The sequence below is a fragment of the Biomphalaria glabrata genome, chromosome 17, assembly GCF_947242115.1.
Source record: "Biomphalaria glabrata chromosome 17, xgBioGlab47.1, whole genome shotgun sequence".
NCBI classification, from domain to species: domain Eukaryota; kingdom Metazoa; phylum Mollusca; class Gastropoda; family Planorbidae; genus Biomphalaria; species Biomphalaria glabrata.
Window position 1 is genome coordinate 7,956,073 of NC_074727.1, and position 13,525 is coordinate 7,969,597.

The 13,525-nt window shown below is 37.6% G+C and overlaps 1 protein-coding gene across 12 annotated transcripts in view; it reads right to left on the bottom strand.

Annotated features, from left to right (window-relative positions):
• The window catches only part of LOC106071594 (kinesin-like protein KIF13B), a 325,865-nt gene that overhangs the window by 37,786 nt on the left and 274,554 nt on the right, over positions 1-13,525 (bottom strand). For all 12 annotated transcript variants that reach the window (XM_056015144.1, XM_056015149.1, XM_056015143.1 and 9 more), the window contains 2 exons: positions 12,114-12,251; positions 5,308-5,482 (listed from right to left, as the gene is read on the bottom strand). In XM_056015144.1, coding sequence (XP_055871119.1) covers positions 5,308-5,482; positions 12,114-12,251 — 313 coding nt within the window. The remainder of the gene's footprint in view (positions 1-5,307; positions 5,483-12,113; positions 12,252-13,525) is intronic.

The window sequence follows — 13,525 nt, forward strand, 5'->3', positions numbered from 1 at the left end:
CAACAAATAAAGAAACACAATGGATTAAAAACAACTATTTAGATTTAGGAATCCTATGACATTAAGGGAAAAAAAAAGAAGCAGGCTCGCGGTGCTTATGTAGATTTTATTTTCTTATAATCTAATCAAATAAATTGCAGTCCCCCCCCCGTATATTAATGTGTTAATCTAACTGTGCATGTTTATAAGAGACAAACTCTGCTACGCCATTGGGTAACAAGGCTGATTCAGGCAACCCGTACTCTGGTGGTACTATTTCAAAACTATTCTTCCCTTTCTTTTGTTCTAATATCAGTCAAATGCCGTGAACAGCTAGCTAAGACCAGTTTTATAAACCTAAGCTGACCAGTCTTACTGACCTTTCCCCAGCATAGAGCAGTGCTCCTCCCAATGTGTAGTGTACTGGAGTGTGGTTGCTTTGAAATCAGCAATGTTCAAGAAGTGTAGGGAACAAGTAAGGGGAGATAAGGTCATTTTCTTTCCCCGCGAGATAATTAAAGGGGCACAATTTTTTTTTCAAGAGAGTCTTGAGACGCCCTGGCAAGTATCGTCTGTGGCTACTATTTAGTAGGACCGTAGCTAGGGTCGTTATGTGAGGCTAGTGACAGTGATGGAGTCCAGACACACCAGATAACAAGGATGTGACACAAGAAAAAAATATAGCTGTTTTAAATGAACTTTTTAAAAAGTTGGATTAGTCCTACATAAGAAACTATGAATTAAAAAGTGTACTTTCGCATATACAGCATATCGTTGTATGTAATCGAGAGGCAATTGCAAATGTATATATCAAATGTACACATTTGAGACCAAAAGAAAATCCCTGCCGAGGACATGTAGACTGCGAAAAGAAAATCCAAATCAGCCACCGTCGGACAATGGTTATGCCTGTGTTAAAAGTGGCAAAATATGTAGGTCACAGCTGGGGCTGTGTAGCCACTGGAACTACTGCATTCCTCATTAATCTTTGGACTCGAAGACACGCCTTATTATTATTATTGAGTTTCTGAGGAGCCGTTTTATTTTTTCAACAGCGTTCCTTTATAAGAAGACATTTGAATATATGGGAGAAGAAGATAGTCTTTCCTGCATTTGAAGTTCTCCTGAGCGCTGTACCATCGCTCTCTCGATGTTATCTGCGTGAAACAGACGCACGCGACACATTCCTAAATTGTCCATATCTGCTAGTGCACCCCCTATTTTATTTGACTTATTGTGGCCTGGACTTTATATGTATATATAACATGGACGCACTGGCGGATCCAGGGGGGGGGGGGGCGGACGAATTATAGTATAGAATTCACACAATTTGTATGCGAATTTATTACTTATGTTAATAATATATACTAATTATTTATATTTCAACCTATTTTTAGATTATTTCGCCCCCCCCCTTTCTAGTATTTTGGCCGATTTGGTAGGGTCGGGAGGGGGCGATGGCATTAATCCGCCCCCCCCCCACCATAAACTTTCGAGTGGGGGGGGGCGGTCCTATTTATTGGTAGAAATCACAGCTTGCTAACAGAATCAATTAAATATCTATATGATTAAAACTTGTTATTGGTATTTTAACCGGTCTTTATATAATTTCGTTCACCTCTTGGCCGATTGGAAGGGGAAGAGCGAATACCTCCACCGCCCTTCCCATCTAAACCCTTTGAGTGTGTGTGTGTGGGGGGGGTACCACTTTTATGGAGAAATCATAGTATGTGAACAAAATTAGTCGAATATCTATATAATATAAACAAGTGGAAGTGCGATACATGCAATCCCCTTCCCCCCATTGGACAAACCAATACTTTTTCTTTTTGTATTATAGTAAGAAATTACAAAATTTAAAAAATCTGTCACTAATATAAATTATATATGCTATAAAGTAAATTCTTATATCGAGTCGCCCAACCCCTATTCTTTAATGCAAAATGCAATCAATAGCAGAAATTATAAAAAGGAGCGAGAATTAATCGTTTTCATTTTACCGCCCTTGCCCTTTCCAGACAGAGTTTGTGTAATTTGACATGAATTTATCATAACTATTTTAAGAAAGACTTTGCTTTGGAGAAGTTATAATTCAAACGAAATTTTCAATATAGCAGTCACGGTTGAGATTAGTTCAAAAGCCAGATAATCTTTTCCTAGTCGACTTTTTCCAACCTTTACTCTATCTCATATTTTTCTAGTTAAATAAATTTAGGACTATAACTCACAATTTATGCTTGAATTTTATTGAATATTATTAATCGAATTTTTTTTTTTTCGGCGGCGATCCTCAAAACCTTAATCTAAATATGTTGGGTATCTTATCTTTTCAAAGAACAAATCGGTTTTATTTGCAATGTATCAAGGGACTATAAATTCATATTAGAATATTTTTCTCATTATTCAAAAGGCACTTTATAATAGCATGAATAATGAGCTGTAGGGCACGAGAATGCGTTACTGCAGTAAAGAATGCCAGTAAACGCTTTTAGCGTCGAGGCTTCGCCCCGAACCTCACTGATGAATAATAAGCTGTAGATGTCAGGAGAATTCGTTTCTGCAGTGAGAAATGCAAGAAAACGCTTTTGGCGTCGGGGCTTCGCCCCGAACACCACTAACAAGTAATGAGCTGTAGATGTCAGGAGAAGGCGTTTTAGCCGTGAAAAATGCAAAAAAACGCTTTTGGCGTCGGAGCTTCGCCCCGAACACCACTAATAAGTAATGAGCTGTAGATGTCAGAAGAATGCGTTTCTGCAGTGAAAAATGCAAGAAAACGCTTTTGGCTTCGGGGCTTCGTCCCGAACACCACTAATAAGTAATGAGCTGTAGATGTCAGGAGAATGCGTTTCAGCCTTGAAAAATGCAAGAAAACGCTTTTGGCGTCGGGGCTTCGCCCCGAACACCACTATTAAGTAATGAATTGTAGATGTCAGTAGAAGGCGTTTTAGCCGTGAAAAATGCAAAAAAAACGCTTTTGGCGTCGGGGCTTCGCCCCTAACCCCACTGATAAATAATGAGCTGTAGATGTCAGAAGAATACGTTTCTGCAGAGAAAAATGCAAGAAAACGCTTTTGGAACCCCACTGAAGAAGCTTACAGCCCTCTCCCAGACCCCCAAGCTTGCAAGAGAAAAACTGTTTTTTTTCTGTTTTTTTCGCCGAAGATTGAGAAACAGTCTTATTTTATTCTCATATATCGAATATATATATATATATATATTATATATATGCTGTACGCATGTTTATGCATAGGGTTAGGGTTTACTGGGCGTTAGGGTTAGGGTTTGGAAAAATATCGCCCCCCCCCACTCCAAAGTTCTGGATCCGCCAGTGCATGGACGTGGTCAGACAACATTGACTTCAAGCACAAAGTTCGTCCAAAAAAAATCCACAATGTTATGTTTTCTATATAATTTAAAGAAAGCAGTATTTTATATAAAACACCGTAACCCTTTACACAAATATATGTTAATACATTTTGCAGCGCCCATACAAAGCCTGAGAACTAAGAAGCCGAACATGAAACTCGAAGGTTGCACAAAACAGGCGCAGAGAACTAATTAATAAAACAAACAAAATATTTAGCTGCAATAGAGAAGCGTTAATTACAGCTCATTTACAAGGCTAATGTGTTCAAACAGGGTTTAAAAAAAAAAAAACTATTGGAAAGAAAAAAGAAAAAGCGTTCTTTGTTTCATTTTAATTTGAAACTAAAAACAACAACAAACAAACAAAACCAAAAAAAAACAACAACAAAGAAAACCAAAAAAAACAACAACAACAACAACAGAGCAATGTAAAAAAAAAAACAACAACAACAGAGCAATGTAAAAAAAACAACAACAACAGAGCAATGTAAAAAAAACAACAACAACAGAGCAATGTAAAAAAAAACAACAACAGAGCAATGTAAGAAAAACAACAACAGAGCAATGTAAAAAAAAATACAACAACAGAGAAATGTAAAAAAAAACAACAAAAACAGAGCAATGTAAAAAAACAACAACAACAGAGCAATGTAAAAAAAAACAACAACAACAGAGCAATTTAAAAAAAACAACAACAGAGCAATGTAAAAAAAACAACAACAACAGAGCAATGTAAAAAAAACAACAACAACAGAGCAATGTAAAAAAAAAAACAACAACAGTTCTTAGAAATTGCTAGGAACATAGTAACACAATGAAAACCATGTCCGCTTAGAATGGCTTGAATACACTGAATGACTACACAACACTCATTTCGTGAACACATTCTCACGGACGTGTTAGAAGCACACCTAGACCTAAGAACGACAACCGACACATTAAATAATGTTCATCACAGAGATATATACAGACATGTGACTTGAAGCATGTACGATGCTGTTACAGATGCCTTCTTCTAATCTCTCTATGCACGCCAAGGTAGAATAAACCAAAATCAGAACGCCAACATTCTCATTAGCTGTTATCCTTGTATACATCATAGTTCTACCAAATCTTTATCTGCTTTTGATGTCAAACCAGAGTTTTTACGTAGCGGCCAATTAGCTAGTATTTTTTTTTCCTGTCAAATTTCTACAAAAGCCGTTTTCGAGATGTGTATCCACCCACCCAGGCATGTTTTAGGTTCCACCGCTGAAGAGTTTGCAATCTAATAAGAGGAATTGTGAAAACTAATCAACTAGTTCTCACAGAGACCAAGACGAATGCACCGTAAGGCAGACCCAATCGGATAATTGAGAGGTTTAGGTTAATACGACTTTTCATTTGTACATTACTGAAATAAAAATAAGCATGTGTTTTTTTTTTAGGTGGAAAAGATGTGTGTGAGTGGTTGGTGAAATAAACACGCGTGTGTGTGTGCGTATATAAAATACTGAGTTTTGTGTGGAAGTTCTGGTCAGCTCTTGACTAGCTACAACAGGGTAGACAACCCACACATTGCACGTGTTTTGAAGCACTACAACCCAGTACTTGATCTATTTTAGACACGGTACTTTTCAGTACATAAGGCAGAACACCAGACTACTTCACATAACAATGTAGTACATGGCATTACTAGGTACACAGTAATTCCTAGTACACACTATTTTGGTACACATTAGTACTTGATACAAAGGTTACTTACGTGACTTAGTACACACATACTTAATGAAAACAAACAAGGAGACGCGGCCTACTCAAAACGTGTAATTAAATACCAGACAAAAAGGTCAACTGGCTAACGGTCACACACACACTCCCCCCCCCCCTCCTTTTTTCGAAACCAAACCAGGTCGACAAACTGAGATGCACGTAAAAGACAGCTCTTAAAAAAACAAAATGGTGGTGAAAATGGCTGCTCACCTTTCTTGTGCCCACTGCTGGTACTTTTTCTGAATGCTGTTCTGGGAACCTGTCGGGGTCAGCTTGCTAGCGTCAAAAAGCTGGAGCGGGAAGGAAGGGGTTCCAGGCGACATCAGCTGGTTTCGCAACATCTGCATCTGCCTCTCGTACATCTGCCTCTGCTTCTCCAGAGCCTCTGAAGACAAACAAACACGAGCACTAACAATGAGTTCATCACAGCGAGTCACAAGTCCGAGAACTTGACCAATGACCCCCCCGCGATATCCTTTCCCTTCCGCATATTACCAGCAAATGGAAAAGTATCAGGTTGAAGATACAAAGCCAAGTCGTGCGGCGTATCACCGCACCGATACTAATAGTCGTAAAACGTATTCCGGTCAACAAATAGCTTTCAAAGGTCAGGAGAGTGCTGAAACCTGATCTTGATAAGTACAGAGTTCTAAGAAATAATAAAATAACTTTAATACCGGACCTAGATTAAAGAAAAAAAAAAGATTAATTTTCAAACTAATATCCACAAATAAACAAATCTCATTAGGTCTTTATTTCTTCCTCTATGAAGCTGATGGAAGTCTACAATCTTATTATTACAAACTACATCTTTGAATGTCTCAATATTATAAGGAATATTTTCCAGTAAGCTTGCTCAATTAAGATCTTTAATTACAGTCCAGCTCAAGACGTTTATTTATTTGTTTACCGAATACAGAGACATTTGAGCTGAGTACGGGTATTCCCGCAATAGTGAATTTAATCTATAAAGACGTAAGCCAAATTTAATCTTAAGATTATTACATTTCAAAAAAATTATAACTGTCAAATTTCTAGGAACTTTGTTAGAGACGTTTTCGAAATCAGCGTCCACCTAGAAAGAATCCATTAACAGGAGTGAAATTCTAAAAGAAACTCCAGTAGTTTCAATAAGTTGCTCTAATCAAATGTTGGCTATTTAAAATGAAGTCCGCTTTAAGATTTCCATACGATTCTCCAAACCGCATATTTCAAGCTCAATAAGAAGCCTAACCTTTAGGTATAAAATTATTGACTAGATCTGGGGACAAGAACGGAAACTTTTAGTTTGGGTCAGTTCAAACAATTGGCGAAGGAGAAAAAAATGACTGTGAAAACAAAAAACCTAAGAAGTTGTAGTGCTATCCAATTGACTAAGTTGAATGGGTTTTAGTAATCGATCTTGATTTTTAACCCAGTTTTCGGTACCCTACTTATTGACTACTGTTATGTTAGTACACTAAGTCAGAGCGAAACTATTTTTCCTTTTCTTTGTTCAAGTCTTTGCGTGCGTAGGAAGTAACCAGGGGCAGGTAATTATTTTGTATCAAATTATCTCAAGTTCCTCTTGGAATCCAGTCGTAGCATGTCGACAACTTTCCTCCGCGCTTCCTTGCACGGACTTAAAATAGAAACCGCCAGAGTAGCGAAATCCGATCATAACTGACCAAGGCCGGACGTGAATGGACGTTTACAATGGCCTTTAATAAGACTAGGAACGCGAAACTCACGGACATAATACTTGGACGCCCCTGGGCGTTCTTTGTGTCCGCCATTGACCCGAGTAAGGAATGATGTTGGATCTCGGTCATTAAGAGCTATCGTTGTCTTTATTAGCCAGCCAATCAACATGGCCAAAGGTTGTAGGGGATATAAACACGAATAGCGATTGGTAAGAACGAGAGACAGAGAAAGTGAGAACAGAGAGACAGAGAAAGTGAGAACAGAGAGACATAGAAAGTGAGAATAGAGAGACAGAGAAAGTGAGAACAGAGAGACAGAGAAAGTGAGAATAGAGAGACAGAGAAAGTAGGAATAGAGAGACAGAGAAAGTGAGAACAGAGAGACAGAGAAAGTGAGAACAGAGAGACAGAGAAAGTGAGAACAGAGAGACAGAGAAAGTGAGAACAGAGAGACAGAGAAAGTGAGAACAGAGAGACATAGAAAAAGAAACAGAGATAGAATGAGTAAGAGAATAAGAAAGAGCAAAGGAGACATTTTGAAAAAAAAAAGTGTGCGTCAGAGTGAAAGAGTGTGTATTTGATAAACAGAGAAAGAGAGGGAGAGAGATGGAGAGGGAGGAGTAAAAAGAGTAACAAAGTTCATGTGTGAATAAAACAAAAAAAAATCGAAAGGGAAAATTAAAAAAAAAACTTTTTAAAGTCTTCCATTCTACGATTCTCAATTGCAAATTAAAATTGACATTTAATTACCCTTTTTTTATTTCAAATATTTCCATTTTAAAAATAGATATATTCAAATTAAATTAATTCTTTCATTTCCATTTTATTCTTATTTTGGAGAATATTTAATTATCTGTGAAACTTGCATATGTCACCTGAGCGACAAAAACTGATTGACTAAGGAACCAAAGCCTTGGTTCGAGGCTCAATGATTGACTAAAATGTTTAATTTGACTTGATTTGAATATTGTTTGCTAAGCAGCACGCACATATAAGTATCGTAGAAACATCCCCTATACCCCTGGACACTGGGTCAATAAACTATAATGCAAAGAGCACAAGGAGCATATACAAAAATAAAAAAAAACTTTGTGGGAATGAAGGTCCTGGAACTGAACACAAAAAAAGTTTTAGAAGCCTTCAAAATTTTGTTGGTGAATTTCTAAATAAGAAAAAAACAACAAAACAACTAAATCTGGCTTTAATGATTTAACACTGCATGTGCCAGCTTTCGGTAAAGCAGAAAGGCACATTTACTTCATAATAGACATCCCCATTCGACGATCTCCAGTGTAATAAGACGTGTTTTTGTCATTTGTTAGTTTAGTCACAACATTGAAGATCTTGTGGACCAGTTCTCCCCACTGACCAGAAGTAAGCCCCCTTGTTAATTTCATCCATTGTAAAGCCGGTCTTTGATTGTCTTACATTCCCTACATTGGCCTGTCTTATTCCTGTCTTATTCCTGTTATTCCCTTGTAAGAAAATTGTTTACTATTCCGGGAAATAGTGTCACGTGACCGAGAGGACAGAATTTGCGTTTTTTTTTTAAATGTTCAAGAAGTAATAATGTACTAGACAAAAATCATTGGACACTTGACCACTGGGATGAGTCTGGCACGACCCAGCCTTAAGTTGAAGAAGATTGAGTACAAAAAGTACAATCAATTTCATGACCGAGTCATTCCTCGTGCACTCCAGTGGTCAAAGAAGCGGGAGCATCGATCAGACGACCTTTATATTTTAGTTCATCAATCTTTCGATGGAAAGCAAATTGTATCTTTTTTTTTAAACTTATTTCTTGAAGATCTGAAAAAGTTTTGGGCCTGAGTGGAAGTTTCTTCGCTTAATATCTTCTGCTTTGGTCTCGTTGTCGAGGCGACAATTTGAAACGTAAGATATTGTCTTGGGATCTTAACACCTGGGCCACGTTTTTGGTGGGATTAAAGAATAAATCTTCCTAGAAAAGGGAATGGAAGAGAAGTGAGAGAAAGAGAGAATTGTGTTAATTAATATTCCACGCGCGTTTAGTTGAACGTGAGGGAGGGAATTATAGAGGTCACCACGACCCTAGATGGTGACGCGTACAGTCGGAGAGCTAGCGAGAAACTGCCCAGCCTAATAACAGATTCTCAAGTTTGTCTCGCCAGAACTACGCCTTTTGTTTTCAATTGATCTATTACTCACTAAAGCGATGTCTCCAAAGACTAAAAGTAAAGTAGTTAATTTCCCCTTTCAGACCTTGCAATCTACAGGGCAGATGATGTTAAGGTCATCTCTGTCTTTGGCCAACGGTTAACAAGCAGGGTGTCATGTAGCCAGCACAATGACCAACCGCCTTTACTTTCTCCTACTAAAGTCAGGTGCCCATTAGATCTGGGTAGACTCAGGGGCACCCTAAAAATCCCAAAATTCAAAATCCCAGCCTTCAGTGAGTTTCGAACCCAGAACCCCAGGCTCTAAAGACCACTAGCATCAGATTGTTTTCGCTACGTAGTTAGTCGTCTCCAATAATCGGACATTTCCGTTTCCTTCCCTTCAGACTCTCATCTTACAGGGAAATCCGGTTAATCAGAGCACCGGATAAACAAAAAAAAAGGTGCTTATTCGGACTGAATCCTAAAGTACCGAAGTACCGAAACAAAATCCTATTATACACGAGTAATCTTATTCGCTTATTTGAAAAACGAATTCCGTTGACTGGGACCTAAGAACGTGAGATCTAATTAGAAAAAAAAAAAAAAGTGGGAAATATGGAGCTTCGAAAATTACGAAGAATGTTTTTTCCATCGACAACGAGCTTCAATGAGAATGAAAATTAAGACACTGCAATTGTTGCTAAGGTAGCAGGGAAAAACATGTCTGCAAAGGAAGACTAGAAAAACAATGCCGCTAATGAGTTAGTGCAAATGACAATGCAGGATACTAGAAAAGGAAATAAAACTTGTCGCCTCCATTTCATGCAAAGAGGAAAAAGAAGATAGCCACATTGCAGAGTTAGAAGTTTGTGGTGATTTTGTGCGTCAAAAGAAAGCGTCCAATCAGAATGGATACGTTCTTTAAACGTTGCTTGTAATGTAGTAAGAACTTGCGGGTACATCACATAAGAAATGGTTAATAAACATGTGATATTATTGCACGTCATGTCTTGTAGACCAGCCAACTATTAGTCTCTTTAGTAGTTGAGCATTTCTCTGATAAATCTAAGCGCGACACACATTCTCAACTAGAATGAGGTCAGTTCACGTGACACCAAGCGACACACACAGCTCTAGACAAAAATATTAGAAAGCACTGCAGAAGAAAAACGAAAAAAAAGATGTAGATCTAAATCTCAATATGCTGCCAACACATGCATCGATTTTTGTCCAGTCACTTTGCGCTCAGACAGAGACTGGATTGTAAATGTCAAGTCGTAGACATTTAGAAATTAAAAACAAAAAAGTAAAGTATCGTTTTAAATTAGATTCTCTGTGACAAGGATCTCTAGTTAAATGATTTAGCACTGAAGCACCCCCCTCGTCAATTCGCCCATTATACAATATAAATAAATTTCGTTCTATGTTTGTTTATCACAGGCGTCCAGAATTAGTGCAGTTGGCCTCTATGGCTATGTCTTTTCGTAAATCCCTAATCTGGTAAAATTCTGCCACGAAACAAACTCAATAAAATATGACTAACATTCTCCACCGCGTAACATCCTGTATCAGACTTAGACTTGGATCCTTTCGTACCGTTTGGTAATCTCTCTCCGCAGAGATCAGTCACAGGCGACTTATCCTCTGCCCAGCTAGTACCAGCTAGGTCCTCTGAGAAGGTGGGACACATATGGTAGACGTGGTCAGAGTTGTTTTCGCTTTTCTCTTTTTGTCATCCATGTTCCGCTGTCTTTGGCCAACGTGTCTTGTTGTCAGGTCTAAAGATATGTGCCATGGTAGGACTAGGTTCGTGGTATGAGACAAAAGACATAACGTAGACATAACAGATCTCAATCGTAAGGTAAGCTTGTACCTTTCTTCTAAAACCACTAGGCTCGAAGTCAATTGAAATACGAGACTTTCTTTTCAATCATCAGTTTCATGTAAGCATAAGTGAAATCACGCATCTTTTCATTAAGGACATCGAAAAAGAAAGATTAATAACGAAACAGAATCTTCTAACCTAAATTTTACATTCCTCCACTCACCCATCCCGACTGAAAGGTGGACAGAAAGAGAAAAACGTGTGCAAAAAAAAAAAAAAAAAAAAACCATCGTGTGCAATGGGAAAGGGTCATAGTTCAATTCACCGTCCACCATGTGAAGTTTAATTGTTGATCGCTGGTACTCTCGATTAGAGTGAGAGACACTTATTGGGATCACGTGACGGGAAGCAGTAAATGACTTAGTAATAAAATGCACGCGGGTGTTATCGCTTTCATCTTGGCGATACATTCCCATGCTATTGTTTTAGCTTGACAGCAAGGTCCTTGTCCAAAACTTTTGTTTTTGAGAAAATCAAGTTTTAAAACTCAGAGACTATGTATTTCAAGTAGGGCAGTTTAAGTCCTTCAGTGTTATTAAAGATTCACAGATTCTTACATTTTTGGGGCAAATAATCACTCCGAGCTGTGAGTGTTCAAATGATAGAAACAGCACATTGTTGGTACATGCCAGACTTTCATTGATTGACATCAACGTTTATTCTGATCTTATACATTTTATGAGCGTTGAAAAACTGGTATGAAGTAACGGAATTGTGAACAAAAATTTTAGAAAGTATCAAACTGAAAATTCCATGCACAGTAAAACTCGTTATTTTAAAATTTTATTGTTCTTGTTATAATGCGCGTCTTCCACTCTCCTTTAGCTTGGTGCTATCTCCTCTTGTGAAAATATAAGGGGGTGATTGGGAGAGGTTTCCCTGCTGCCTGTAAACTCAGAAAACACAGCACAGTTGTGTCAGATCATTAGTTACAGATTGAGTTACAGGTTAATATGTGTACACTAAACTTGTACTGTGTCACGGTTGACCACACATAGTAACCGTGTACATCGGGATTGGAGCTCGGGCTTCATCAGTTAGGTAGCCAAGCGGTTTATGCACGCGGTTTATACACTCAGGCAAATATCCTACTGCAATATAATCAAGGTCGAAAACAAATATTGTATTCGGCTTTCTGATCGTCTGTCTATGCTGTCCACATTTTCTATACACGTACAGAAAAGCACAAAAACTTTATTCGAAGCTTGTGTGGTCAAACCCTACGAGGAACCGCACTGCATAAAGCTCATGACGGAAGATCTACTCTGATGCTCTCTAAGCCCAAGCTACTGAAGCAGATCAAAGACTTACCCTGCTTATCCTCCTCATGCTGCTTCTCAATGGCTCCGATGGCTTCCTGAATAGGATCATTCACCAGCTCTTTCTCCATAAGCTCCTGCTGGGCAAAGTCATAGTCTATCTTCTGCTCCGGCTCCTGGCTGCTGGGACCTACAGAGATCAAGGGTTAATATTAAACAGTCTTGAATCAATAAAAGTAGACTTACTACATCAAAAAAAACAACAACAACAACAAAAAAAAAAAAAAAAAAAAAAACCTCCGCCTTCAAACATGACACTTTTCTAGTAAAATAAAATGGACAAGTTTTCGTATTTAACCTTGTCTTATTGTCAATTAACAGTAAACAGAAAAAATACAAACTGCGATTGGAATTCTGTTTGATTAAACTCATAGAAGTCTACATTGCAGGGCATTTGCCAAAAAAAAAAAAGTTTTAAAAAGGGTTGTCTTCTCTTCGGTCATAACTTCACAAAGACATTTACATTATATTTTTAACTTTTTTTCAGTTTGGTGATTTACATAAAACATTTTTATGAGGAAAATAAAAGCCATTTGGATGCTAGGCTATATCTCATTTAAGATCAAGTCAATACTAAAAGACAAGTACAGGCTTACTTTTAGTACATAACAGAAAAGTGCTTTTTTTTCCCAAAGGTAACAGAACCCTACAATTACACAGAGGACTATGCAAACGAATAATATTATAACAAGTGACTTCTTTTTTTTTTCCATCTAAGACAGACTTGTTTTACACATTTGAACAAGTTGTATTCTATAAACATGTCTTTTATTTCAGGAATTTCTTTTCGAATTACACACTGACCATCATTCTTCTACTATTATTTAAAATTTAGAATACAATATCCTCCGTTGCAAACCGAGTTCGAATTAAAAATGACATAACAAGCTCACGTGCCCAAAATACAAAATGTAATGTAGCCATTATGGCTGCACTCACCGACACAGAGCTAGACGATCTATACAGTTTCCAAACCATATTTATGCTTTCTTTAATTACAATAATTACACCGCCGACAAGGTCAAAAAACAAATCTTATTAAAACTATCTCTTGGAATAATGATATTTTCTCTTCAGGTGAACGCTGCTTCAAAACCCCAGCACATCACAATAATTCCATTAGTCTCATTGGGAAACAATATGCAGCAGCGTGCCTGAGCGCGGCGTAAAAAAGAAAAATGGGGCAGACAAAACTGCTTTTTGAGAGAAAGGGAAAAGCACATAAACTATAAACGCAATTATAATGAAATGAAAATATGAGTGAATCACCATAAAGGGAGAAAAGACAGGCAATATAAGAATGAATTAACATTTCTGTGACATGGATCTTATTATTATCTTATTATTTTAATTACACATCGTGGGTGTGTGTGTATGAGAAATTTTAACATGATTTTTAATATG